Source organism: Papio anubis, chromosome 7 (genome assembly GCF_008728515.1).
Source record: "Papio anubis isolate 15944 chromosome 7, Panubis1.0, whole genome shotgun sequence".
In the NCBI taxonomy this organism is placed as follows: domain Eukaryota; kingdom Metazoa; phylum Chordata; class Mammalia; order Primates; family Cercopithecidae; genus Papio; species Papio anubis.
This window is the reverse complement of record NC_044982.1, coordinates 124875902-124901966: the sequence shown is the minus strand read 5'-3', so window position 1 is coordinate 124901966 and position 26065 is coordinate 124875902. Positions and strand designations below refer to the sequence as shown.

The window sequence follows — 26065 nt, the reverse complement described above, 5'->3', positions numbered from 1 at the left end:
TCTCGGCTACAGGTTTTTGCCACCACACCCAGCTAATTTTTATATTTTTAGTAGAGATGGGGTTGCACCATGTTGGCCAGGATGGTCTCCATCTCCTGACCTTGTAAGCTGCCTGCCTCAGCCTCCCAGAGTGCTGGGATTACAGGCATGAGTCACCAGGCCTGGCCTAGGTGACCATCTATGTCTTATTCACCTTTATATCTCCAGTGTCCTAACATATAGCCTGGCATATAGTAGGTGTACAATAAGTGGTCACGACAATAAATAGAGAGGCAGACAATGATGGAGATATGAAAAATCTTGGCCGGATACGGTGGCTCACGCCTGTAATCCCAGCACTTTGGGAGGCCGAGGTGGATGGATCACGAGGTTGGGAGTTCAAGAGCAGCCCAGCCAACATGGTGAAACCCTGTCTGTACTAAACATAAAAACAAAAATTAGCGGGGCATGGTGGCACATGCCTGTAATCCCAGCTACTGGGGAGGCTGAGGCTGGAGAATCTCTTGAACCCGGGAGGCAGAGGTTGCAGTGAGCTGAGATCGCACCATTGCACTCCAGCCTGGGTCACAGGGTGAGATTCCATCTCAGAAAAACAAAAAAGAAAAATCTTAAATGCCGTGTGAAAGGATTTGAACTGTGTTCTAAAGATACCCATATAAAGTTGTGTTACTTTTTGTTTTTGTTTTTTTGAGACAGAGTCTCACTCTGTCATGCAGGCTAGAGTGCAGTGGTATTATCTCGGCTCACTGCAACCTCCGCCTCCCAGGTTCAAGCAATTCTCTTTCAGCCTCCTGAGTAGCTGGTATTACAGGGGCGCGCCACCATGCCCAGCTAATTTTTTGTATTTTCAGTAGAGATGGGTTTCACCATATTGTCCAGTCTGGTCTTGAACTACTGACCTTAGGTGATTCGCCCACCTGGGGTTCCCTAAGTGCTGGGATTACAGGCCTGAGCCACCACACCCAGCCAAAGTCATGTTTTAGAAGGATTGTCCTGGCAGCCGTAGGAAGGATGTACTGGATGGGACAAGCCTGAAAACGGGGATGATTTAGGAAATTACCATGGTTGTCCAGGTAAGTTATGATGAAGGTCTGCAGCAATGCTGTGTCAGTTGAGTTGAAGAGAAAGGAACTGATGATTGGAATGTTTAGGAGGTAAAGTTTATAGGACTTAGTAATTTGACTGGATATGAAGGATGAGAGAAGTCTAAGATCAACTTAAGTTTCTTTTTTGTTCTAAAATATATGTTATTTGATAAAGGAGTATTGTTGACATTAATAACACCAGATTGCTTGACAATGACCTTACCTTGATATGTTAGGTGAAGTCAAAGATCTCTCAGAGCACTGCCTCAGAATAGTTTTCAGTTGAGTCAGACTAGCCATTGGGAAAATAAAATCTAAAATTGGCACAGCCCTTGATTCAAGAGGAGTCTTCAGCATTCTGAGGTAATAGTCTCAGAATGGACTTTGTTGGTTGAAGACCTTACCACATACTGTCATTCATTCATTCATTTGTTTATTTTGAGTTTCGCTCTTGTTGCCTAGGCTGGAGTGCAATGGCACGATCTTGGCTCACCGCAACCTCCGCCTCCCAAGTTTAAGCGATTCTCCTGCCTTAGCCTCCCGAGTAGCTGGGATTATAGGCATGTACCACCACATCTGGCTAATTTTGTATTTTTAGTAGAGACATGGTTTCTCTATGTTGGTCAGGCTGGTCTCGAACTCCCGACCTCAGGTGATCCACCTGCCTCAGCCTCCCAAAACTGTATTTAATTAAAAGCAGTTTTCTTCTGGTTTTCACTGCTTTAAGTTGGAGTGAAAACCTATTATATTAAAATCAAGACCCAAAATAAATGATTGTCATGAGTGGGTGATTCCCAGTTAGGCCTTGAAGAATCAGGCCAGAAAAGCTATGAGGTTAATTTTAGAGAAAATATATTTGCTTGAGTTCTTTTATGTAGAGGTTCTAGCATATGATTCCACAGGGCACAGAAAACCACAGTGGAAATGTTACTGTGGATAGAATGAGACCTGGTTGTAGCTGCTTCAACCAGATTGTCTTCCACAAATGGCTATAAGATCCGTAAATTTGTGTATGTCTTATCACTTATCCCTTTCACCTGGTGCATATATGAATTGTCTCTGTAGCATTGAGCTGGAAGCCCCTGTCTTAGATATTAGGCACGTGACTTGAATTGGGTTACTGGTATATGGGAGTTCAGCTATCCAACTTTGGGCCAACTGGTATGATCTTTATTCAACCCTAGTCAAATATAGAGTTGTCCTCTGGTCAAAGTGCTATGATCAGTAGGTTACCCTGAAGTAAGAAAACGTTTATCTTCTAGTAGAGTGGGGCCTGGGTGGTAGTTTTCCTGTGACACCTTGAATTGCTTTGAAGGAAAATATAAATGAGAACTGTTTATCACAGAGCACAGTTGCTTGCGGGGTATGCTTCCTTGGATCTCTTGTTCTTGCACCTCTTTATCAGACTCATTTCCTTCTCTCTTTCTGCATATTATCACCTCAGTCTTCTTGGAGTTGGTTTTCAGCTAACGAGATTTCAGACCCTGATTTCATGCTCTATCTAGTTCCTCAAAATTCAAATCAAGAAAGCCTATAGCAAATATGTGTTCTTTGTTAATGAATTCCCTATTATTGTTGCTTTAGTTATTAGTTCTTCAACTAACAACTTATAAATCTTTTTTTTTTTTTTTTTTTTGAGATGGAGTTTCACTCTTGTTGCCCAGGCTGGAGTGCAATGACGTGATCTTGGCTCACTGCAACCTCCGTCTCCCAGGTTCAGGCGATCCTCCTGCCTCAGCCTCCCGGGTGGCTGGGATTACAGGTGCCCGCCACCACGCCCAGCTAATTTTTTGTATTTTTAGTAGAAATGGGGTTTCACCATACTGGCCAGGCTGGTTTTGAACTCCTGGCCTAAAGCAATCCACCTGTCTTGGCCTCCCAAAGTGCTAGGATTATAGGCATGAGCCACCATGCCTGGCCAACTTATAAATCTTATATCTGGAGACAGATATACCATTTACAGATCATCTGGGAATCTGTTGTGAAGAGTGACATAGTTCAGGAGTTATTGATCATTTCAGTACAAGAATGAATAAGAATGAAGGGGAGGCCTGAAGATTTGGTGAAAATGCCCATTTGCCACTGAATCAGTGGTGGTTGACAAAAACTGCTAATGAACTTTTTCTCTTATGAAAATGGCAAAAAAAAAAATGAGATTATATATATATATATAAATTTTTTTTTTTTTTTAAATAGAGATGAAGTCTCATCATGTTGCCCAGGCTGGTCTTGAACTCCTGGTTCAAGCGATCTGCCTGCCTTGGCTTCCCAAAGTGCTGGGATTACAGTCCTGAGCCATTGCACCTGGCCTAAAAGAAATGTTTTTTTTAGATGACTGGTGAACAATTTCCCTCTGGATAGGAGAAGAAAATGGCTGTTTAGTGGTTAATTACCTGTTATGTTAGACAGATATGAAATTTGTGAAGCATGAAAGCAGAGTAGGCCCACCTCCCCTACTTCTCAGGCTGGAAACCTGGTGAATCAGAGTTCTCATTGGCAAGAATACCAGCAACTTCCTGGAGTCTTTCATCAAGTTTGGTTAGATGCTTGATTTTAGAACCCAAATTCCCTAATCTGTCTGTTGTGCTATGTCAGTGACCCTTAATCTAGCGTTGTCTCTAAACTGGATGTGCAGTCAAAGGTGGTGGCTCACGCCTGTAATCCTAGCACTTTGGGAGGCCAAGGAAGGAGGATTCCTTGAGCCCAGGAGTTCAAGACCAGCCTGGGCAACACAGTGAGACCCCATCTCTTGAAAAAAATAAAATTAGCCAGGTCTGGTGGTGTGGGCCTGTAGTCTCCAGTACTCAGGAGGCTGAGGTAGGGTGGCTTGAGCCCTCCAGGTCAAGGCTGTAGTGAGCTACAAACATACCACTGCACTCCAGCCTGGGTGAGAGTGAAACCTTGTCTTTAAAAAAAAAAAAAAATTAGCACATCTGTAGTTCCAAGTTACTTGGGAGGCTGAGTCAGGAGGATCACTTGAGCCCAGAAGGTCCAGGCTACAGTGAGCTGTGCTTGCACCAGTGCACTCTAGCCTGGGCAACAGAGTGAGACCCTATCTCAAAATAATTAATAATAAATATAAAATACAAAATAAATATATGTAAATAAAAATATAAAATAAATATAATAATAAATATAAAATAAAATGTGACATCCAGAGCTTATTCACATTCTTCACTTCCCTTCTTTTATTCTTTCTCTGGGTAAGCTGCATTTTAGTTTTCTGACTTTCAGACCAAATATCTCTTACTTGTTAGGATACAATGTAAGTATATAGCAGCTTGTTAGTATGTAATGTGGTCTTTAGTGTCCGGGCCCTGGTTGTGGGGATTATGTTTTTTTTTTTTCTGGAGGTACTGAGGCTCTGCCAAGCTCACTTTGTTTTAATGTGTTTGATAATGAAAAATAATCTCTTCTTCCAATGCATAGGCTTTACTTTATTCCTTGTAGGCCACTTTGCTTTTCACCTTTGTTTCTTGTAAGTTCCCTGAAGTTCAGTGCTAGTAGTAGGAAAAGGGATATTCACCTGGAACTTAGAGATTCACCTGGGAAAGTTGATTTTTATGTTTGCCTTTATTGTGAGGCATGATGGGTCCAAGGAACCTTTGTTATTTAATTTTTCCAGTTCTTCCCACTATTTAACATTTGCTTACTCTGTTAATACACATCAGGGTGGTTTTTCTTAAACATAGAGCCATATTGACCACTTGCCAAGACACAAGTTTAAGGATAACACATTAAGAGTAATATCTACTTTTACTTAGAGTTACAGTTCTAAGAGTGTCCAATTCCCAGCATGTGTGTATTCACCATGAATAAAATAACGTTAATGCACAAGTTGGTAAAATCATTTTTTTTTTTTTGATACGGAGTCTCGCTCTGTCACCCAGCGTGGATGGAGTGCAGTGGCACGTTCTTGGCTCACTGTGCCCGGCCCATTCATTGCGTTTTTATTCAACAAGTATTTATTGATTGCCTGCTGTGAACCAGGCACTGTCCTAGATGCTGATGAGTAAACAAAACAAAAATCCCTGTCCTCATGGAGCTTTTGTCTTAGTGAGGTGAGACCAAGTAAAAGTTTTAAATAAGTAAATGACAGTGTATCAGATGATGGTAAAATAAGGCTGGAGAGGACCGGGTGTGGTGGCTCAAGCCTGTAATCCCAGCACTTTGGGAGGCCGAGGCAGGTGGATCACGAGGTCAATAGATTGAAGCCATCCTGGCTAACACAGTGAAACCCCGTCTCTACTAAAATACAAAAAATTAGCGGGCGTAGTGGTGGGCACTTGTAGTCCCAGCCACTTGAGAGGCTGAGGCCAGAGAATGGCGTGAACCCGGGAGGCGGAGGTTGCAGTGAACCGAGATCGCGCCACTGCACTCCAGCCTGGGCGACAGAGCGAGACTCCGTCTCAAAAAAAAAAATAAAAAATAAGACTGGAGAGGTAGGTTTAGAGTGCCAAGTTTTTGGGGAATTTGGTGCTGTGATTTTAAATAGGGTTATCAAGAATATTCACTACATGTTGACATTTGAACAAAGTTCTGAAGGAAGAGAAGGAAGAAGCCATGGAAATACCTAGGGTGAAAAGCATTCCAGGAAGAAGGATAAGGCAAGTCCAAAAAACCTGAGGCAGGAACAACAAAGAAGCCAGTGTGGCAAGAGTGGAATGAAAATGAGGGAGATAAGTAAGAGAAAGTATCAGAGAGGAAATGGGGGGCCAGATTGTCCAGGGACTTGTAGGTGGTAAGCAAGGACTTAAACTTTTATTCTGATTTAGATGAAAACCCATTGGAGAGTTTTAAGCAGAAGAATGGCGTGATATGATATTAAAAAAAAAAAATTAGTTCTGGTGGCTCTGTTGAGAATAGACCAAGAGGGAAGTTAAGGGCAGAAACAGACCACTTAGGAGGTTATTACAGAAACCCAGGGAGACATGATGGCTTGGACCAGGGAAGTAGCCAATGAAGTCTTAAGAAATGGTGAGATATTGGATATATTTTTGCTTTTTTGTTTTGAGACAGGGTCTCACTCTTGCCCAGGCTAGAGTGTGTGCCACCATGCTTGGCTAATTTTTTTAATGTTTTATTTTTTGTAGAGATGAGGTCTTGCCATGTTGCCCAGGCTGGTCCCAAACTCCTGGGCTCAAGCAGTCCTCCTGCCTGGGCCTTCCAAAATTCTGGGATTAGAAGTGTGAGCCACCTGCCTAACCAGAGAAAAGAATTCTATCTCTGGATGGCAAGAGTAAAGATTTTGAAAAAAGCTATCAAGTTCTACTACAGATAGATCAATTAAAATGATCTATCATTTAATTTAATTTTATTATTTAATTTATCTAATCATTTAATTGACCGGGCGCGGTGGCTCACACCTGTAATCCCAATACTTTGGGAGGCTGAGACGGGTGGATTACTTGAGGTCAGGAGTTCAAGACCAGCCTGGCCAACATGGTGAAACCCCATTTCTACTAAAAATACAAAATTAGCTGGGCGTGGTGGCAGACGTCTGTAATCCCAGCTACTCGGGAGGCTGAGGCAGGAGAATCGCTTGAACCCGGGAGGCAGAGGTTGCAGTGAGCCAAGATCGAGACCATTGCACTGGCCAACATGGTGAAACCCCATCTCTACTAAAAATACAAAAATTAGCCTGGCATGGTGGCAGGCGCCTGTAATCCCAGCTACTCGGGAGGCTGAGGCAGGAGAATTGCTTGAACCCGGGAGGCAGAGGTTGCAGTGAGCCGAGATTGTGCCACTGCACTCCAGCCTGTGTGAGAGTGCAAGACTCTGTCTCAAAAAAAAAAAAAAAAGGTGAGAACTGAGAATTGACCATTTGATTTAGCAACATGGAAGTCAACAGTGACCTTTACAAGAATAATTTTGATGGAATGATGAGAGCGAAAGCCTATTTATAGTGAATTGGAGAAAAAAGTGCGAGAGAAATTAAAGGCAGATTTAAAGAATCTAAAGAACTTAAAGGAGTACAGATAATCTTTTGATGAATTTTGTTGTAATGGGAATCTGAGAAATTAGTATAGCTGGAGGAGGATGTGGGATCTGGATAAGAGACTTTGTTTCATGTCAGACATTACAGAATGTTTGTATGTTAATAGGATTGATCCAGTAGAGAGGCAAAAGTTATTGATATGGAAGAAAGAGGAGAGATTGGCTGAAATGGTTTGTGGTGTTGGAAAAGCAGAGCTGTGATTGTCCTTTGCCTCAATGGTCTCTAAGCCACAGGGAAGGAAAAATAGGAAAATTAAAGAGATGGTAATTATGACTGCTGCTGCTCTGGTCTCTGTAGAATTAGGTTTAGTGATCTTGATGGCAGCCTCTGGTTTTATTTGTGCCAAAGCACCTCAGCATGGATCTTGTGCAGAGCTTATTTCCTTCTAATACCCAGCAATAACAGCTGGGCCTTGCTTTTCTTTGGCTTCTGAAGATAAAAGGGGTAAGAAAGAAGAGGGTTTACCCTTGTGTCTTTAGCCTTACTTTTCTTTTTTTTTTTGAGACGGAGTCTTACTCTGTCGCCCAGGCTGGAGTGCAGTGGCCGGATCTCAGCTCACTGCAGGCTCCGCCTCCCGGGTTTACGCCATTCTCCTGCCTCAGCCTCCGGAGTAGCTGGGACTACAGGCGCCGACCACCTCGCCCGGCTAGTTTTTTGTATTTTTTAGTAGAGACGGGGTTTCACTGTGTTAGCCAGGATGGTCTCGATCTCCTGACCTCGTGATCCGCCCGTCTCGGCCTCCCAAAGTGCTGGGATTACAGGCTTGAGCCACCGCGCCCGGCCTTTAGCCTTACTTTTCTACCATGAACATTTGACCCTGCCTATTAATATGATTATGGCCGATAGTTAATATTAAGTTTGTTTTATTGGCTGAGTGTGGTGGCTCTCTCCTATAATCCCAGAACTTTGGGAGGTTGAGGCAGGAGAATCATTTGGGTCCAGGAGTTTGAGATCAGCCTGGGCAACATAGCGAGACCCCATCTCTTAAAAAAAAACAAAATAAAAACAAAGTACATGTCCCACCTCTTCCACACTGAAAGCCATGGTGTGTGGGCAGGACCAGATGCTGCTAAAAATCCCTTCCGTTTTCCCCACAGCATCACTTATCATGTAGGACAAGAGTGGTCAGTAAAAAAGTTTAACTATGCATGCTTCTAGTTACAGAGAAATTTGAATTTCCTTACTTTTTAAAATGAAACTTTTAGTGGCTTAGACTTTAGGAGGCATATCTTAGCAGTCAAATAAGGGTGGAAAATACAGGTAATTTCATACTTTTGATGGTAGTTACTACGAGAAAGGCTTCTCTGGTAATGAAGTCTGACCCAGAAGCCTATGAGTCATATTTGTTGAACATGCCAAACATAAGACATAATAAGATAGGAAATAATGAAATTCCAGATCAGTTAACCATTGCTAACCCCCAATTGTTCTTAAATTGTGATTGTGTAGCCAGCATAGTCTTACTCTAGGTTCTGTGTCTGTTTTTACAAAAAAAGTAAAAGTCCTAACTATTCACACAGATTTGTTTTATGATAAGAGATCCAAAGGAGGTTTCTAAATAATTTTCAGAATTGCTCTACCAGTTACCTTTTCACCCGAAGTAGATCTGGAAAGCATCCAGCAAAACAGCTTTTGCATGTTCATACCTTTCAGAATGAATCATCTTCCTTCCGTTTAGCAAGAGAAGGGCTATGTGTACTGTTTCTGGCAGAATTTCCACAGATGTTTTATTTTTTCTTAAGTCTTCCAGTGCTTCACATGAGTTGAACCTTGTGGGTACCTGATGTTCCCCAAGGAGATCTCTGAATCTCCTGATTCTTGGTTGTTTCTGATAATAGAACAGTCAGTTCTGATTCTTCTGGGAGGATTTCAGGTATCCTTTTTTTTTTTTCAATGAAGTTGTTCCCACTATAGGAAATCAGAGATCGCAGGCAATAGATTGTATAATACTGTACTAAGGATTGTAGAAAGGTGTGGGTTTGTTCTTGCTTGTTAAGCATAATCCTCTTCACCTGTGAAATGGAGAGTACTATCATCAGAATGTTGAGGTGAAATCTGGGACATCTTCTGATCTCCTTAAATTCAAAACTTGTCCCAACTAGCCTGAACTTTTTATTTTTATATTTCACAGTTTCCAGACATCAGTCAAGAATCTGATTCTCCATTTGTTTTCATCTGCAAAAATCCTCAGGAAATGGTTGTGAAGTTTCCTATTAAAGGAAATCCAAAAATCTGTAAGTCATGATTTTTTTTTCTTTAAGACCAGTCAAGTGCAGTAGTGAGGAATGGGGAAAAAAGTAGAACAAGGAGTTTAATCTGTAACTGACTGTGAACAATCAGTTGAAGTAACCCACTACCTTTGGATCAGCCTGTAAGTCATAATCTTTGATGGTCTAATTTTCTTTTCTTTTCTTTTTATTTTTTTGTCTTGCATCTCACTTGTCTAGATTTTTATAAAATCTTCCCTTTTGGCTGGGCACGGTGGCTCATGCCTGTAATCCCAGCACTTTGGGAGGCTGAGGCAAGCGGATCACGAGGTCAAGGCATCAAGACCATCCTGGCCAACATGGTGAAACCCCATCTCTACTAAGATTTAAAAAAAAAAAAAATAGCTGGGTGTGGTGGCATGTGCCTGTAGTGCCTGTAGTACCAGCTGAGAACTGGGAAGCTGAGGCAGGAGAAGCGCTTGAACCTGGGAGGCAGAGGTTACAGTGAGCTGAGATTGTGTCATTGCACTCTAGCCTGGTAACAGAGTGAGGCTCCGTCTCAAAAAAAAAAAAAAAATTTTTTTTTACTGTGTTCTGTGTGTCCCTAGTGTTGGAGGCTTAATATAATTATGCTTATCAATAACTTTGTTAGGTTAACTACAGTAAAGCCTTTCCAAAGTATACCTTGATCCACAATTATCAGCATAGTAAGTCACTCGAAACTTCTATTTCAGATCCTATTACATTAAAATGCTATTTGTCAGCCAAAAGAGTGTTTTACCCCACTGTACTGCTCATTAAAGGAAGTAGTAAGGCAGTGCAGTGGCAACATTGTCATTTATCCATTTATTCATTGTTCAGTATTCAACTCAAGAATAAGGGCTGGGCGTGGTGGCTCATGCCTGTAATCCCAGCACTTTGGGAGGCTCAGATGGGTGGATCATCTGAGGTCAGGAGTTCGAGACCAGCCTGGCCAACATGGTGAAACCCCGTCTCTACTAAAAATACAAAAAATTAACTGGGCATGGTGGTGGGCGCCTGTAATCCCAGCTACTCGGGAGGCTGAGACGGGAGAATCGCTTGAACTTTGGAGGTGGAGGTTGCAGTGAGCCGAGATTGCGCCACTGCACTCCAGCCTAGGCAACAAGAGTGAAACTCCATCTCCAAAAAAAAAAGACTTAACATTTTAAGTATTTATTGAGCATCTGTTTTAGAGACACCACTTCCCACATTTCTCTTCATTATTGGTTCCCAGAGTACGGCCTTGGCTCTCTTGCTTTTCATTCCTTTTTAAAATTTTTATTAATTGATTGAGACAGGGTCTTGCTCTGTCACCCAGGCTGGAGTGCAGTGGCATGATCATGGCCCACTGTAGCCTACACCTCCCAGGTCTAATCCTCCCACATCAGCGTCCTGAGTAGCTGGGACCCATCTTGTCTTCCTCTGTCCCAGAGCAGCCTCTTCTATTTCAAAGCAGTCTCAAAACACATATAGTCGGCCAGGCGCTGTGGCTTACGCCTGTAATCCCAGCACTTGGGGAGGCCGAGGCGGGTGGATCACAAGGTCAGAAGATCGAGACCATCCTGGCTAACACAGTGAAACCCTGTTTGTACTAAACATACAAAAAATTAGCCAGGCATGGTAGCAGGTGCCTGTAGTCCCAGCTACTCGGGAGGCTGAGGCAGGAGAATGGTGTGAACCCGGGAGGTAGAGCTTACAGTGAGTCGAGGTTGCACCACTGCACTCCAGCCTGGGCGACAGAGCGAGACTCCGTCTCAAAACAAAACAAAACAAAACAAAACAAACCCACATATATAGTGGTGGTGTCCTCCCTGCCTAACATCCTTGGAAAAGCAACATCAGCAACTGTCTCCCATTTGCTCATGTCAGTTACCATTTTGTGCCTCTTTGTCACTGCTTTCCCATTGTGTGAATTGCGTGATTCTAGGGCATGCATTGTCCTCACTGGTGCACAACTCTCCCTCATCCAATACTTTGGGGACCAACTAGCCATTTTATAAATCTATGCCCTAGAGAAGTACTTCTCAAACTATAATGTAACTAAAAATCACCTAGCAAGCTGTTAAAACACAGGTTCCTCAATCCTGCTCTCAGGTGATACTGATGCTGTTGGCCAGCTGGCTATACTTTAAGTAACACTGCTTTGAATCACAAAATGAAATGCTTGGAGTAGGAATTCACATTAATGTATATTTACTGCAACATTCAGGCAACATTTTGATTGATAAGATCCTAAGATTCCTACACATTGGAAGATCTGAACCAAGTTGCCCTTAACTGACACAAATTATTTACTTCAGACGGTACTCCAGTTGGTGGCCCAGTAGCCCTGGAAATCCTTTCTTTTCTCCACTATTAAGGATTTATTTATTTTTGAGATAGGGCCTCGGCCTGTCACCTAGCCTGGAGTGCAGTTGTGCAATTATGACTCATTGCAGCCTCCACTTCCTGGGATAAAGTAATCCTCCCACCTCAGCCCCCAAAGTAGCTGGGACTACAGGTATGTGCCACCACACCCAGATGATTTTTAAATTTTTGGTAGAGATGAGGTCTCACTATGTTGCCCAGTTTGGTCTCAAGTGATCCTCCTGCCTTGGCCTCCTAAAGTGTTAGGATTACAGGTGTGAGCCACCACACCTGGCCCTATTTAGAATTTAGATCTCCATTTTACCCTCTCTCTGTTTTGGTTCTGGCAGTCTACCCCTTCCTCCTCCATTTCATTTTCACCTTCCTCTAGGCACTGGTGGCAACACTGGTGGTAGGAGGAAACGGTGGTAGATACTCTCTCTCAGACCCACTGTTACTTGATCTTTAGTCCTACTTCCCTTTTCGTAGCTTCTTCCCCTGGCTTGGTTTTCATCTGCTGCCTAAAGTCCTGTGAAAAAATGTTCTGTGTGGGGTTTAGATATTTCTCTGAAACGTTTTACTTTAGTACTTTCTCTATAACTTCAGGACCTTTAGGGCCTTCATTTTTCTCCATAAGGTTTCATGATGGGGAGGGGAGTGACATTCTTAGGAGAAAGCTTTAATAAATTCCTATCTTTAGGCCGGGCGCAATGGCTCACGCCTGTAATCCCAGCACTTTGGGAGGCTGAGGCGGGTGGATCACAAGGTCAGGAGATCGGGACCACAGTGAAACCCTGTCTCTACTAAAAATACAAAAAATTAGCCAGGCGTGGTGGCGGGCGCCTGTAGTCCCAGCTACTCGGGAGGCTGAGGCAGGAGAATGGCGTGAACCCAGGAGGCGGAGTTTGCAGTGAGCTGAGATCACGCCACTGCACTCCAGCCTGGGTTGACAGAGCGAGACTCTGTCTCAAAAAAAAAAAAAATTCCTATCTTTTTCCTATTGTTTCTGTTAGTTAATGGTAGACTAGACAAGGTTAAAAACTGCACAGAAACAATAGGTAGTGAAAATCTTATTTTGAGATGGGGTCTCACTTTGTCATGCAGGTTGGAGTGCAGTGGAACAATCTCGACTCACTGCAACCTCCACCTCCCAGGCTCAAGTGATCTTCCCACCTCAGCCTCCTAGGTAGCTGGGACCACAGGCGCACGCCACCATGCCTGGCTAATTTTTTGTATTTTTGCTAGAAATGGGGTCTTGCCATGTTGCCCAGGCTGATCTCGAACTCCTGAGCTCAGGTGATCCATTTACCTCGGCCTCTCTAAAAACCTCCTACTCTGCCAGAACTCTCTTCCATTAGGTCCTAGGGGATACCTCCAGTAGTTTAAGCTGGAAAAGTCTTTAATCCCAGTTACATTGGGGAAAATACATACACGCCTCTTAATTTGGAATGGTTATCACATTTTCCCCTAGATATATTATTACATGAAGTGATTAAGTTTAATAGCATTAATAATATTAATACTTGGTCAGGCACAGTGGCTCATGTCTGTAATCCCAGCACTTTAGGAAGCTGAGGCAGGAGGATCCCTTGAAGCCAGGAATTTGAGACCAGCCTGAGTAACATAGTGAGACCCTGTCTCTACAAAAAAAAAAAAAAAAAATTATTCCAGTGTGGTGGCATGTGCCTGTAGTGCCAGCTACTTGGGAGGCTGAGGCAGAAATATTGCTTCAGCCCAGGAGTTCAAGGCTGCAATGGGCTATGATTGCAATACTGCATTCCAGCTTGGATGACAGAGCGAGATCCTGTCTCTAAAACAAAATTAATAGTCTGCTTTACTTATAACACTATGGCTTAATTTTTTTTTTTTTTGTGGGATGGCTTAGGAACGTAGCCACCCTTTACAGATTAGTTCTATGATAAATATATTTGAAATTCCAAACTTTTATTTTTGAGACAGGGGTCTCACTATGTTGCCTAGGCTGGCCTTGAACTCTGGGTTCAAGAGATCCTCCTGCCTGAGCCTCCCAAGTAGCTGGAACTACAGATACACACTACTACTCCTGGCTTCAGGTTCTAAACTTCAGACTTGCAAATAAACTTTTAGAATATGACCCATTTATGTGTTGTATCATATATATATATTATGTGTTGTATCATATATATGTATATAAATGCCTTAAATTAAAGGTGTATACTTTGATTTGTTTGTTTTTGGAAGTGTAAATTTGAGTTTGCTTGACCTTAAGTTAATTGTGTCTCCTGAAATTGAAATAATTCAGAAAAAAGCAATACACAGTAGGGTATCACCTGGCTCTGTGTCTGCTTTATATAGGTTGAATACTCAGATAAAGGAAAATTTTTAAATTTAACAACATGCTCTATAAACTAATGCACCTTATATCTTTTGCAAACCATGTGAAAATTCCTGTGAGAGTTATATCAATTGATGACAAATATTTTTTCCCCTTTTAACTTCTTGCCCATCTGCTGCACATGCATTTGATTTTCTTTTAGGCACTATGATTGAGGATGTGGTTTAACACTGAAATGATTTAGGTATTAAATGTAAAAATACTGGGGAAATACAGAAACTAAGTGTTACACCCTACCCTGAAGAGGATGTATTGTATCTCACTGTGGTTCACTATCCAGATCCTGATCTTAGAAGCCCAGGCTGAACTAGAATTCAGAGCTTAAAGTTCCTGCAATCTAAGGACAGTCGTGATGACTGCTGCTTTCCACAAGAAGCCCTGGTCCCTTACCATCATTGCCCACAGCTGGCCCAAGAGTTGCCTCTATTGGCAATCACTCTATTAGACTTTAGGGATACAAAATGTCCATGATTGTAAGGAGTTCACAGATTGTTGGCAAAAGTCTGATTTTTTTTAGGCAGCCTAAGGGATGAAAGAATGTCTGAATTCCTGGGAATATACTGGAAATCCTTGTTCTTCTTGTATCTTGTTTCTCCTATTAGCTTTCCATTTTAGACATCATCACTGAAGCCAGAGATTAGTCTGCCTACCATTGGGTGTTTTATTCTGATGGGTTGATCTTACCTGAGCTGGTCTCACTTGAGGGCTTTCATAATCATACTGGAGTTTCCTGAAACGTAAAATAGGAATGTTCTTATTCAGTGAAGCTTTAAGAATGTGAAGAAAATGATATGTATTTTTTTCTTATGAGGAATCTGAAATAAATAATTAAAAGACTTGCCTGGGGTTATATGGTAAATGAAAGATGAAAGTGAAACCATAACTAAGAAACCTAACTCCCAAGCCTCAGCATAAATAATATGACCACCCTTACTTGTTCTGGAGACTTTGAATTTATGAAGCCCTTTTTTTTTTTTTTTTTTTTTTTTTGAGATGGGATCTTGCTCTGTTGCCCAGGCTGGAGTGCACTGGCAAGATCTCAGCTCACTGCAACCTCTGCCTCCTGGTTTCAAGCAATTCTCCTGCCTCGGCCTCCCGAGTAGCTGGGATTACAGGTGAGCGCCACCACACCCAACTAATGTTTGTATTTTTAGTAGAGACGGGGTTTCACCATGTTGGTCAGGCTGGTCTTGAACTCCTGACCTCAAGTGATTTGCTTGCCTTGGCCTCCCAAAGTGCTGGTAGTACAGATATAAGCCACACCCAGCCTGAAGCACTTTAATATATATTATTTTAGTTATAGGCTGAGCATCCCAAATCTGAATTTTTTTTTTTTTTTTTTTTTTGAGACGGAGTCTCGTTGTGTCACCCAGGCTGGAGTGCAGTGGCTGGATCTCAGCTCACTGCAAGCTCCACCTCCCAGGTTCACGCCATTCTCCTGCCTCAGCCTCCTGAGTAGCTGGGACTACAGGCGCCCGCCACCTCGCCTGGCTAGTGTTTTGTATTTTTTAGTAGAGACGGGGTTTCACTGTGTTAGCCAGGATGGTCTCAATCTCCTGACCTCGTGATCCGCCCATCTCGGTCTCCCAGAGTGCTGGGATTACAGGCTTGAGCCACCGCGCCTGGCCAGAATTTTTTTTTTTTGAGACTGGGTCTCGCTCTGTCACCCAGGCTGGAGTGTAGTGGTGTGAACTCAGCTCACTGCAACCTCTGCTTCCCTGGCTCAAGCAATTCTCCCACCTCAGCCTCCCAAGTAGCTGGGACTATAGGCCTGTACCACCATACCTGGCTAATTTTTTATTGCTTTTATTTTTATTATTATTATTATTATTTTTATTTTTTTGAGTTTTACTCTTGTTGCCCAGGCTGGAGTGCAATGGTACAATCTCAGCTCACTGGAACTTCCACCTCCTAGGTTCAAGCGATTCTGCTGCCTCAGCCTCCTGAGTAGCTGGAAGTATAGATGCCCTCCACCATGCCCAACTAATTTTTGTATTTTGAGTAGAGACGGGGTTTCACCATTTTGACCAGGCTAGTCTTGAACTTCTGACCTCAGGTGATCTGCCTGCCTTCCAAAGTGCAGGGATTACAGACGTGAGCCACTGTGCCCGGCCAAAAAAAAAAAAAAAAATCTTTTTTTTAGATAGGGTCTCACTCTGTTGCTCACGCTGGAGGGCAATGGCATGAGATCTTGGCTCACTGCAACCTCCGCCTCCTGGGCTCAAGCCATCCTCCTGTCTCAGCCTCCCGAGTAGCTGGGACTCCAGGCTTGCACCACCATACCCAGCAGATTTTTGAGGAGGGGGGTGGGGGAGGGCTTGGTTTTTTTGGTACAGACAGGGTTTCGCCATGTTGGCCAGACTGCTCTGGAACTCCTGGGCTCAAGCGATCTGCCTGCCTTGGCCTCCCAAAGTACTGGGATTACAGGCATGAGCCACCACACCCTGCCCCAAATCTGAAAATCTGAAATGCAAAATCTAAACCTTTTTGAGCTTCAACATGATGCTCAAAGGATATGCTAATTGGAGCATTTGGGATTTTGGATTTCTGGATTTGGGATACTTAACCAGTAAGTATATATAATGCAAATATTCCAAAATCCAAAAAAATCTGAAATTTAAAACACTTCTGGTCCCAAGCATTTTAGATAAGGAGTACTGAACCTGTAGTTATTTGATTAAAGGACTTAGTGTATGTGTAATACACGTAGCTCAGTGACTGGTCTATAGAAAGCACTTTGTGTTAGCTAGAATCTTCTCAATAACTGTGTGTTAGTAAGGGCTTTTTCCTCCTTTCATTTTACAGGTTTATAGAAGTTATTTTACTCAAGTCTTTCTGTCGCAAGATTTCCTGTTCTTTTCACTATATCAGACTGCCTCAGGAACAAATTATTCCAATTTACATTTCATTTCTAGGGCACAATATCATAGAGTTGGAAGGAACCTTCAGTATTTTATAGTCCAGTTTCCTCTTAGAGTTGATAAAATTGAGGACAAGAGTGACTAGGTAACATACTCAAGATTATACAGCTACAAAGTCTCAGGATTAAAACTGAGTTTTTCAGCCAGGCGTGGTGGCTCACGCCTGTAATCCCAGCACTTTGGGAGGCTGAGGTGGGGTGGGAAATTGCTTGAGGTCAGGAGTTCAAGACCAACCTGGCCAACATGGTGAAACCCTATCTCTACCAAAAAATTTAAAAATTAGCTGGGCGTGATGGCACACACCTGTAGTCCCAGCTACAGGGGAGGCTAAGGCAGCATAATTGCTTGAACCTGGGTGGTGGAGGTTGCAGTGAGCCGAGATCACGCCATTGCACTCCAGCCTGGGCGACAGAGACTCTGTCTCAATAAATAAACAAACAAACAAATAGAGTCTTTCAACTTATGCAATACAGACAACTGAATGTCTGGAGTCCTAGATGGAATTCTAAATTCTGGCCTGGCTTGTCCTAAAAAGCTGAATGAGACTCACCTCTGGGTACTACCACCTTTACAATCTGTACTCTTACATTTATCTGATATCTGCTACTTGTGGTTACTTAGTACTGTCTATAATATAAAGGTTTTGAAATGTGTAGTGTCTACCTTTGTTTAATTCATTTGGTGAGAGCATTTATTGAGCATCTACCATTTGGCAGTTACTATGGTAGTGTTAGGGATACAAAGGCTGACTTGCCTTGTAACAGGGCTCTTTGCCAGATGGCTGGCACATGTTCAGGTTTTCAGCCAGGAAGCACAGAGGATAAAAGAACTCCTAAATCCCTGGGAATGCCCTGTGCTCTAAAGCCCAAATGAAAATCAACAGCATTGTGATTATTGTTAAATGATATTCAGGGTATCACTTAGTGGATGGTTTCTGAGGAAGCCCAGAAAAGAACATAATGTTCTTCTAGAAGCAGGTGTAGCCTGAAAGAGAGAGAGAGATAAACAAAGAGAGACACACAGACAGACTAATGTTAGACAGGAGGAGATTTAAGTAAACAGAGAAACTTGTTAGGCTGAAGCTAATTTTTCTCACAATCTTACTGTGCCATGGTCAGTACATGTATTCTTAATTGGACAAGTGAAAATACTGAAATCCAGAGAAACTGAATGACTCGCCCAGGTCATACAGCTAGTTAATACCAGAGGAGGGTGGACTAGAACCTGGGTCTTCTGACTTTTAGTCCAGTGCTCCTTCTGTTATGCCTGATTGCTGCAACAAATGAAAATGAAAACATAGACCGGGCGCGGTGGCTCAAGCCTGTAATCCCAGCACTTTGGGAGGCCGAGACGGGCGGATCACGAGGTCAGGAGATCGAGACCATCCTGGCTAACACAGTGAAACCCCGTCTCTATTAAGAAATACAAAAAAAAAAACTAGCCGGGCGAGGTGGCGGGCGCCTGTAGTCCCAGCTACTCGGGAGGCTGAGGCCGGAGAATGGCGTGAACCCGGGAGGCAGAGCTTGCAGTGAGCTGAGATCCGGCCACTGCAGTCCAGCCTGGGTGACAGAGCGAGACTCCGTCTCAAAAAAAAAAAAAAAAAAAAAAAAGAAAATGAAAACATATTGAGAGGCAGTGGTTATGGGCATGGGCCTGTGCTATACTCAGCTGCCTTTGAAGGGGAAGACTGCTTGGTTTTTTTTTTTTAGTGCTGAGACTGAACTGAATTATGTTTCTATTTTCAGCATAAGCATCACTATTGACTTAGATGAGACTTTTTGTGGGAGAAAGCAAACTGCCAAACTGTTCTCAGGCCAGACAGACAGGTATTCTCTTAAGATTCTCCTAATGAGATGGATGGTTCCTAAGGCTGCTACCACTGAGCCAAACTCTATCCTGGTAGATCTGAGAAGAGGTCAGAGACCACATCAGTAATATACCTTTCATTAGGGTCACCTGGGATGGGAAGGTTGCTTGTTTTCTAAGTTTAATACTTAGAGAGTCATATAGCCTATGACCTTTAACCTTCTTAGCTGGTGATAGGGGCCCTTTGTCAGTAAAGCATTCATGTGGATTCTATTCCACTGTTGCAGGTCACTCCCCCTATTAAGTCTGAGGCAGCAAAGGAGTGTTGAACTGCTTTTCTCACTGTGAAGGTTCATGCATTATGCTCAGCCAGTTAACAGGTCAGAGGAGTGGGTTTCCCACTGTGTGAAATGCCTTCCTTTATTGCATGTGTATATTCTTAAAAATTTGCCTTAGCATCGAACACCCTTAAAAATGTGATATTTCTTTTCTAGTAGCTACAAAATTAGAAATAATTAACTTCTTAGATTCTTAGGACAAATACTCATCGTATGCATTTGTGTATCCCTGTACAGTATTCCCATTGCTTCCTTATTCTTACAGAATGAAACTCTGAAGTTTGGAAGTGTCTGAGTCCTGAAATAAGATAATTGAATGTGACAGGAACACAGTAACCAGAAGACCTGGGAGGCTACAAAAGATTTGCATTGCAAATACAAAAATAAATAATGAGACTTCTTTTTCTCCCTTACAGGGAAACTGGATTCCAAGATCCATCAAGGAGCAAAGAAGGGGTTAATGAAGCAGAATAAAGCTGTCTGACCTAGGAGAAAAGGAACTATACAGCATAGTGGAGTTTTATGTACTAAAATTGCTATCTACTGGTCCTTTGGAATTGAAGTAGTAGAAACCTAAAGGCTTGGCATCAGGCTTGAATATCTCAGAACTTAAACTCTTACCAAAACCTGTATATTTTTCTTAAGGAGTGGGATTCCTACTTTATGTAATGGGTCAAAATCTTTGAATACATTATTTATAAAAACCTATTTAAAAATTCTAAGTCTTTTGACATTTTTCTCAGAATAGTATCAAAAGAGATGGGAACAAGTTGGAAATTCCTTTCCTTTTCGAGACTTGTATTTGTAGTTAGAAAGTGTTTAACATGGCCGGGCGCGGTGGCTCACGCCTGTAATCCCAGCACTTTGGGAGGCCGAGGTGGGTGGCTCACGAGGTCAGGAGATCAAGACCATCCTGGCTAACGCAGTGAAACCTCGTCTCTACTAAAAATGCAAAAAAGTTAGCCGGGCGTGGTAGCGGGCACTGTAGTCCCAGCTACTCGGAAGGCTGAGGCAGGAGAACGGCGTGAACCCGGGAGGCGGAGCTTGCAGTGAGCCCAGATCCTGCCACTGGACCCCATCCTGGGTGACAGAGTGAGTCTCCGTCTCAAAAAAAAAAAGAAAAAAAAGTGTTTAACCTAGGTTAATTATTTTTTTTGAGGGATCCTCTCAGATTTTAAAGTTTCTTATCAAAGGGATAATCTGTAGAGTAATAGGATGTTTGAGGAATCCTGTGCTTAATACAAACCTGTGATGGGACAAAAAGGTTTGTAACAAGTTTTCTGCTCCAATCCAATGTCTCTTGAACAGTCTGAGTGAAATGTGAAAAGCTGAGTAACCCTCATTGGCAATTTTTTTTTTGGAAGGAATAAGCTGAAGAAGTGCTTCCACTTCTTGGGTTTGAGAAGCCAGGATATGGATGGTTCAGACTGGGAGAAGATGGAGCCACCTGCTAAAGCAGCATGAAGCTGCCCTATTTATTTTGTTGGTATTGCAAAAGCATCACTTGGATGGGGCAATTAGAAACAAACTAAAAAATAAAATCGCCTTAATAAACGCATCCAAATACCCCCCAAATGCTGAAATCAAATCTTTTAAACCATTCACATCCCAGAAAGCTATGTGCTTTGGAAAAAGAAGAGGTTAGTTTGAAATGAGGTTTTTGCTTGTCAGTCTGGCCGTCCTTAGTGAAACACTTTCTGAGGCTGTTCTGAAGAGCTGTCAGAATCTCAGTTGCTGGCATCCTGAGGAAATTCATGGTCTTAAATGTGTATGTTCTGCTTTTTATAAAACAACACCACCACACTGGGGAAGTTGGACTCCCTCCAGCAGTTGTGTGCATGACTTAGAGACAGCAAGGGAGAGAAAAAAATGTGCCCTGTGTTATGAAAAAGATTAATTTCCCCTTTCTTTAATCCTTCATATTCAGCGTTTATTTGCATTGAAATGCCTCCACTCATTATGCATTGATGTTCACTCAACTGTGAACCCTGCTTGTTGCATAGCTCTAGGCATTGGTTTTGCAGGGCCTGATCACTCTGGATTCCCAGGAAAAACCCACCCGATTCTTGTTCCGGTGATGCAAACATGTAGTATTCCCTTTTTCTGTTCAACCTCTGGAGAAAGGGGAAAGGACTACTAATGTCCACTTCTTTGGCGGGGGGGCATGTCTGGGGAGTCTCTTTCTGGCTTCCTACATACCCTACTATTAATGAAGCCATCCTGGATTCCCTATGCAGCTAATAGTTTACCAAGCAGTAGCACCTTGAATTCTATGCTGGAGTTGTCTGGCTCTCTTAATACCAAAATAAAACTAGAAGGCAGGAGGTGAAGAGCCTAGGGAGGGAGGAAAAATGTTTATTTGAACAACAGCCTGAGCAGAGAGGTGTCTGGATTGATTTTTTCATCTGGATAGACTGTGTGCATGCCGAAAGAAAAACATCAGGAGCTGCGACAGATCAGGTTATGCAACCATTTTGTGTGCTGAGATAAGACAGTTTACAAGAACTTTACAAGTTTACAAGAACCCACCTCAGCATCCAAAATATGCAACTGGAACCTCATTAGTAAATGGCAGAATAACATGGAAACTTCTCCTTTTCATGGTTAGACTGTGAAAGTCTGTCTTTAGTTCATATGGTGGTGGTAGTATAAGGTCTCTCTTTTATTTGTGGAGACACCAGGGAGGAAGTGTGGGAGAAACTTGGGGGTAGATGGCCTTCAGTTGCTCAGTGATGAATAGCACAATTTAAAGCCTAGTGGAAATTCTTAGCAGCCTGAGTGCAAACTTGCCCAGGAATAGCCTTTTAGTACTTTACAACACTTTGCTCTGACTGTGTAACTCTGGGACAGTGTGGCCTAAAGGAAGTTTCACATTTCTGAACTGGTTTTTTGTTGCAGTCTAAATATCTGTACCCCCTTTTGAATAGTTGGGTTCAATTGCTGTCGACGTCTTAGCTTTTTGGGTTTTTTGTTTTTGTTTTTCCAGCAGGACTCAGTCTCATTTATATAAAGTCAGAGTAGGTGATATATGAAACTGGAGACTCTCTGACGGGGTTTAGGAAGCCTTGGCTTTATTGCTTCTTGGCCTTTTGGCTAAGGTCAAATGTAGGAAGCCTTGGCTTTGCAGTTAGATGTTTGGAATAGAGTAAGGGTTTTTGTTTGTTTCTTGGTATAGCTAATCTGGAAAAAGAAAACTAGGTATCCCCTCTTTTAAGTCAGAAGTTTACATAAATTCATTTTTTCCTAGGAAGTAAGTGTGAAAAATTTAGACTTCAAAACCATTTTTACAAATAATTACAAAGTTATGGCTTCTTTGGATTATAACCTGTAATCTCTTTCCACTTTATTGTCTCTACTAAAGCCCATTATTGTGGATTTCATTTAATTTAGTAAATTTGAAAAATGCACCTAGCCAAGATCGAGACAGTATGGGGTTATTCTCAAAAAGCCAGCTCAAAAAGACCAGTAAAAAGCAATCATCTCTTAAACTAAAGAAATTAGTTAACTTCAGTTTGTTAGGCCTGGTGAGGGACAGAAAATCCAATGATGAAGGAATTTTTTTTCCCTAGAGATTCAAATAGCAAGTATACATCTGCTGCTCTTAGCTTCTGTGAATGTGTTCAGAGGGAGGTGATCCATACCACAGGCACCAGCAGCAACAAGGGATCCAGCATGTGGAGGACTTTTCTACTTCTCTCATGCAGAGAAGAAAGAATACAGCCTCAGTGCCATCCTCTGACACAAAGAAACTTGTGTAAATGTCCATTTATGTGTATGTACATAATGTGGCTTAATTCATAGGGTGACAACTGATAACCTGATCCATTTTCAGACTTCATTTGTGACAATGGAGAGTCCAGAGAGACAACCTAGTAAGTGTACCCTAGCTTGAGGTCAGAAAAATGGATGTGTACATAGTGAGTGGGACTGTGCAACAGTGGGGTGGTGGGGAGTTCCTGAGAATACATAGAGGAATGTCACAGGAAGGGAGTAAGATTGTGGCGTAAGGAGAGAAAAAAGCATCAGTACAAAATATTTAAGAGTCTAGAGCCGTACTGTCTATTATGGTAGCCACTAGCCACTTGTGGTTATGAAAATTTCAATTATATGAAATTAAGAATTCAGTTATTCAGTCACTGTTGACCATATTTCAAGGGCTCAAATAGCTACATGTGGCTAGCGACTTTTGCATTGGACAGCACAGATACAGAACATTTCCATTGCTCCAAAAAGTTCTGTTGGATAGTGCTTGTCTGGAGCAGGGGTTGGCAAACTTTTTCTGGAAAGGGTCAGATAGCAAATATTTTAGGCTTTACACAGGCCATGCAGTCCTTGTTTCAACTGTTCAACTCTGCTGTTGTAAAAATGCATCTATAGATGATAATGTAAATGAATGAGCTTGGCTAGAGCCAATAAAACTATTGTTTGTTTGTTTGTTTGTTTTTTGAGACAGTTTCACTCTTGTTGCCCAGGCTGGAGTGCAATGGCGCGATCTTGGCTCACTGCAACCTCCACCTCCTGGGTTCAAGTGATTGTCTTGCCTCAGCCTCTCGAATAGCTGGGATTACAAGCATGCGCCACCAGGCCCGGCTAACTTTGTATTTTTAGTAGAGATGGGGTTTCTCCATGTTGGTCAAGCTGGTCTCGAATTCCTGACCTCAGGTGATCCACCCGCCTTGGCCTTCCAAAGTGCTGGGATTACAGGTGTGAGCCATCGGCCCAATAAAACTATTTACAGACACTCAAATTTGAATTTCTTTTCTTTTTCTTTCTTTCTTTTTTTTTTTTTTTTTTTTGAGACAGGGTTTTGCTCTTGTTGCCCAGGCTGGAGTGCAATGGCGAGATCTCGGCTCACTGTGACCTCCACCTCCGGGTTCAAGCGATTCTGCTGTCTCAGCCTCCCGAGTAGCTGCGATTACAGGCATGCGCCACCATGCCTGGCTACTTTTGTATTTTTACGGGGTTTCTCCATGCTGGTCAGCCTGGTCTCGAATTCCCGACCTCACGTGATCGCCCGCCTCAGCCTCCCAAAGTGCTGAGATTACGGGTGTGAGCCACCGTGCCTGGCCTGAAATTTGAATTTCATATCATTTTCACATTATGAAATAGTTTTCTGATTATTTAACTGTTTAAAAATGTAAAAATCATTCTAGCTCATGGGACATACTAAAACAGGTGGTGAGCCTGATTTGACCTGTGAGATGCAGTTTGCCAACCCTTGGTCTAGAGGAACAGTAAATAAAAACTTAAGATTTGTTTACTATGTAGGACATCTGATCACTTGAAAATTTTTAGTGGTTCTTCCAGGCTTGAGAACTTTCTCTGGCTAAAACTTGGAGTTCACTGCAGGAATGTTTACTTTCCTTTATTCCCTATTTTTGCAGTCTAGTTCTCTCCAGTGGCAGAGTCATGCTCCTTCAGTGGGAGATGACTACTGGAATGTTTAATCCTTAATTAAATCACGCCTAAGTCTAAAACACTAAATCCTTCTCTGTCTCCACCTGCTAAGTAGCTGAATCCTCACTTGTAACTTTGTCTAGTATACATTGGAAGTTCGCTGTCACCTGGGATCAGTTCTGCCCCTGTACTGTCTAACAACATAACTACTGGTTGACCAAAGAGAGATTATTTTTCCTAGACCAGACAGGTTTAGTTTTTATCTTTAGCTATCAACCCCTCCCCCGTCTTTTTATGACCTCACTTTATCTGCAAGTCACATGCTATCTTGAGTGGCACTGTTGAAGGATGCCTCAGGATAGGGGAAAAAAAGGTAAGATAAATGCAAAGCAGAATAAAATGGTCAAGGACACAGGAAGGACATAATAGGGGCTAGGATGTGGGAGGCCTTGAGAAGGTAAATTTGTTTGCTATGGAATGAGGTGGAAGTCTTAGGAGGTCGTCATGAATAGATGTTTCACAAGTGAGAGCTGGGTGGGAGGGCTCACTTAAACATGGACTGAATGCCTACTGTGCATTAGATAGTGTGCTGGGCAATCACAGATGAATGGCAGATAAGGAAAGATAAAAGCTACAATCCTTAGAATGGTGGGTTGGAGAAGGACAGAATAAGACTTTTAGATAATAAAAGGCAACAAGATTTAGTGATATAGGATGGTTAGGGGGAAAGGGATATATAGAGGAATTAGAAATGGGTGCTTTGGGGAGAAAAGTAAGTGGTAATCCTAAAAGAAAAAGCTGGAGAACAAAGGATAAAAAATTAGGAGGTTGGCACTTCGCTGAACTAAGGGCTAAAATGGATGAAACCATCAGGAACTGTGATTGCTCCTCTGTTCTTTGTGGATGCCCATGTTCAGACTCCCTACGGCCCTTTCCTCTCTGTGGTTAAAGGACAACTACAGAAGAGGTGTCTTCTGTATTATAAGGTGCAATACTCCGCCCAGAGACCTCTCTATGAGGAAGTCTGATCCAGCGAGAGTTCTACTGCCCAAGAGGGGACAGCGTTAGGTTCGAGCTCTCCAATCCATGTTTCTTTGAGTTTATCTTGGTTCTAACTGGCACGCCGGGTTTTCCAGCATTCCCTTAGCTAAGACTCCCTAATCTGGGCTCCCGGTGAGCGCGCATTCCAAGACCCAGGATTTCGCTCCTTCATCCAGGTTCCGGGTTTCCACTGCGCTCACCCGCTCCTGACTCCACACACGCGCGGAATCCGGATCCGAGGGCCTGGTAATCCAGTGTCCGTGTCTTCCGGGTGACTCTGGTTGTCCCGGATCGCGGCGGCGGCGGCGGCGGTGGCGGCGGCTGAGGGACCCGCGGCCCCGGACACAGCGGCACCGGCCGGGCGGGGCGGAGCGGCGCGGGGAGGGGGCGGAGAGCCGAAGCCGGGGTGGGGTGGGGGGGGAGGGGCCGCGGGAACGGATGGCGGCCTGGGCCCCGTAGCAGCGGCGGCTCTACGGCCCGGGGCCCCGGGCGGGCGGAGGTGGCGGCTCCCGGGACCGGCCGCGCGGTGAG

General features: G+C 43.0%; 2 protein-coding genes and 1 long non-coding RNA gene across 9 annotated transcripts in view; 2 read left to right on the top strand and 1 right to left on the bottom strand.

Annotated features, from left to right (window-relative positions):
• TRIP4 (thyroid hormone receptor interactor 4) overlaps positions 1–19818 on the top strand; it is a 76163-nt gene extending 56345 nt beyond the window's left edge. For 4 of the 5 annotated variants that reach the window (XM_031669236.1, XM_017960695.1, XM_003901051.2 and 1 more), the window contains exons 12-13: positions 9215–9317; positions 19513–19818. In XM_031669236.1, coding sequence (XP_031525096.1) covers positions 9215–9317; positions 19513–19580 — 171 coding nt within the window. In that variant the 3' untranslated portion in view covers positions 19581–19818. The remainder of the gene's footprint in view (positions 1–9214; positions 9318–19512) is intronic. The other variant, XM_021941747.1, reaches the window with a different exon arrangement.
• LOC103885880 lies at positions 8945–25842 on the bottom strand. Its single transcript, XR_004185425.1, has 3 exons — positions 25735–25842; positions 14716–14761; positions 8945–9095 (listed from the first exon to the last, which is right to left on the bottom strand). It is a non-coding gene; the product is annotated as an uncharacterized LOC103885880 (long non-coding RNA).
• The window catches only part of ZNF609 (zinc finger protein 609), a 240059-nt gene continuing 238220 nt past the window's right edge, over positions 24227–26065 (top strand). Inside the window, exon 1 of one of the 3 annotated variants that reach the window (XM_021941743.2) lies at positions 24227–25780. The gene's annotated coding sequence lies outside the window, so the exon portion shown is untranslated. Of the gene's footprint in view, positions 25781–25818; positions 26061–26065 lie in introns of those variants that run through there. The other 2 variants (XM_003901053.5, XM_009210383.4) reach the window with 2 other exon arrangements.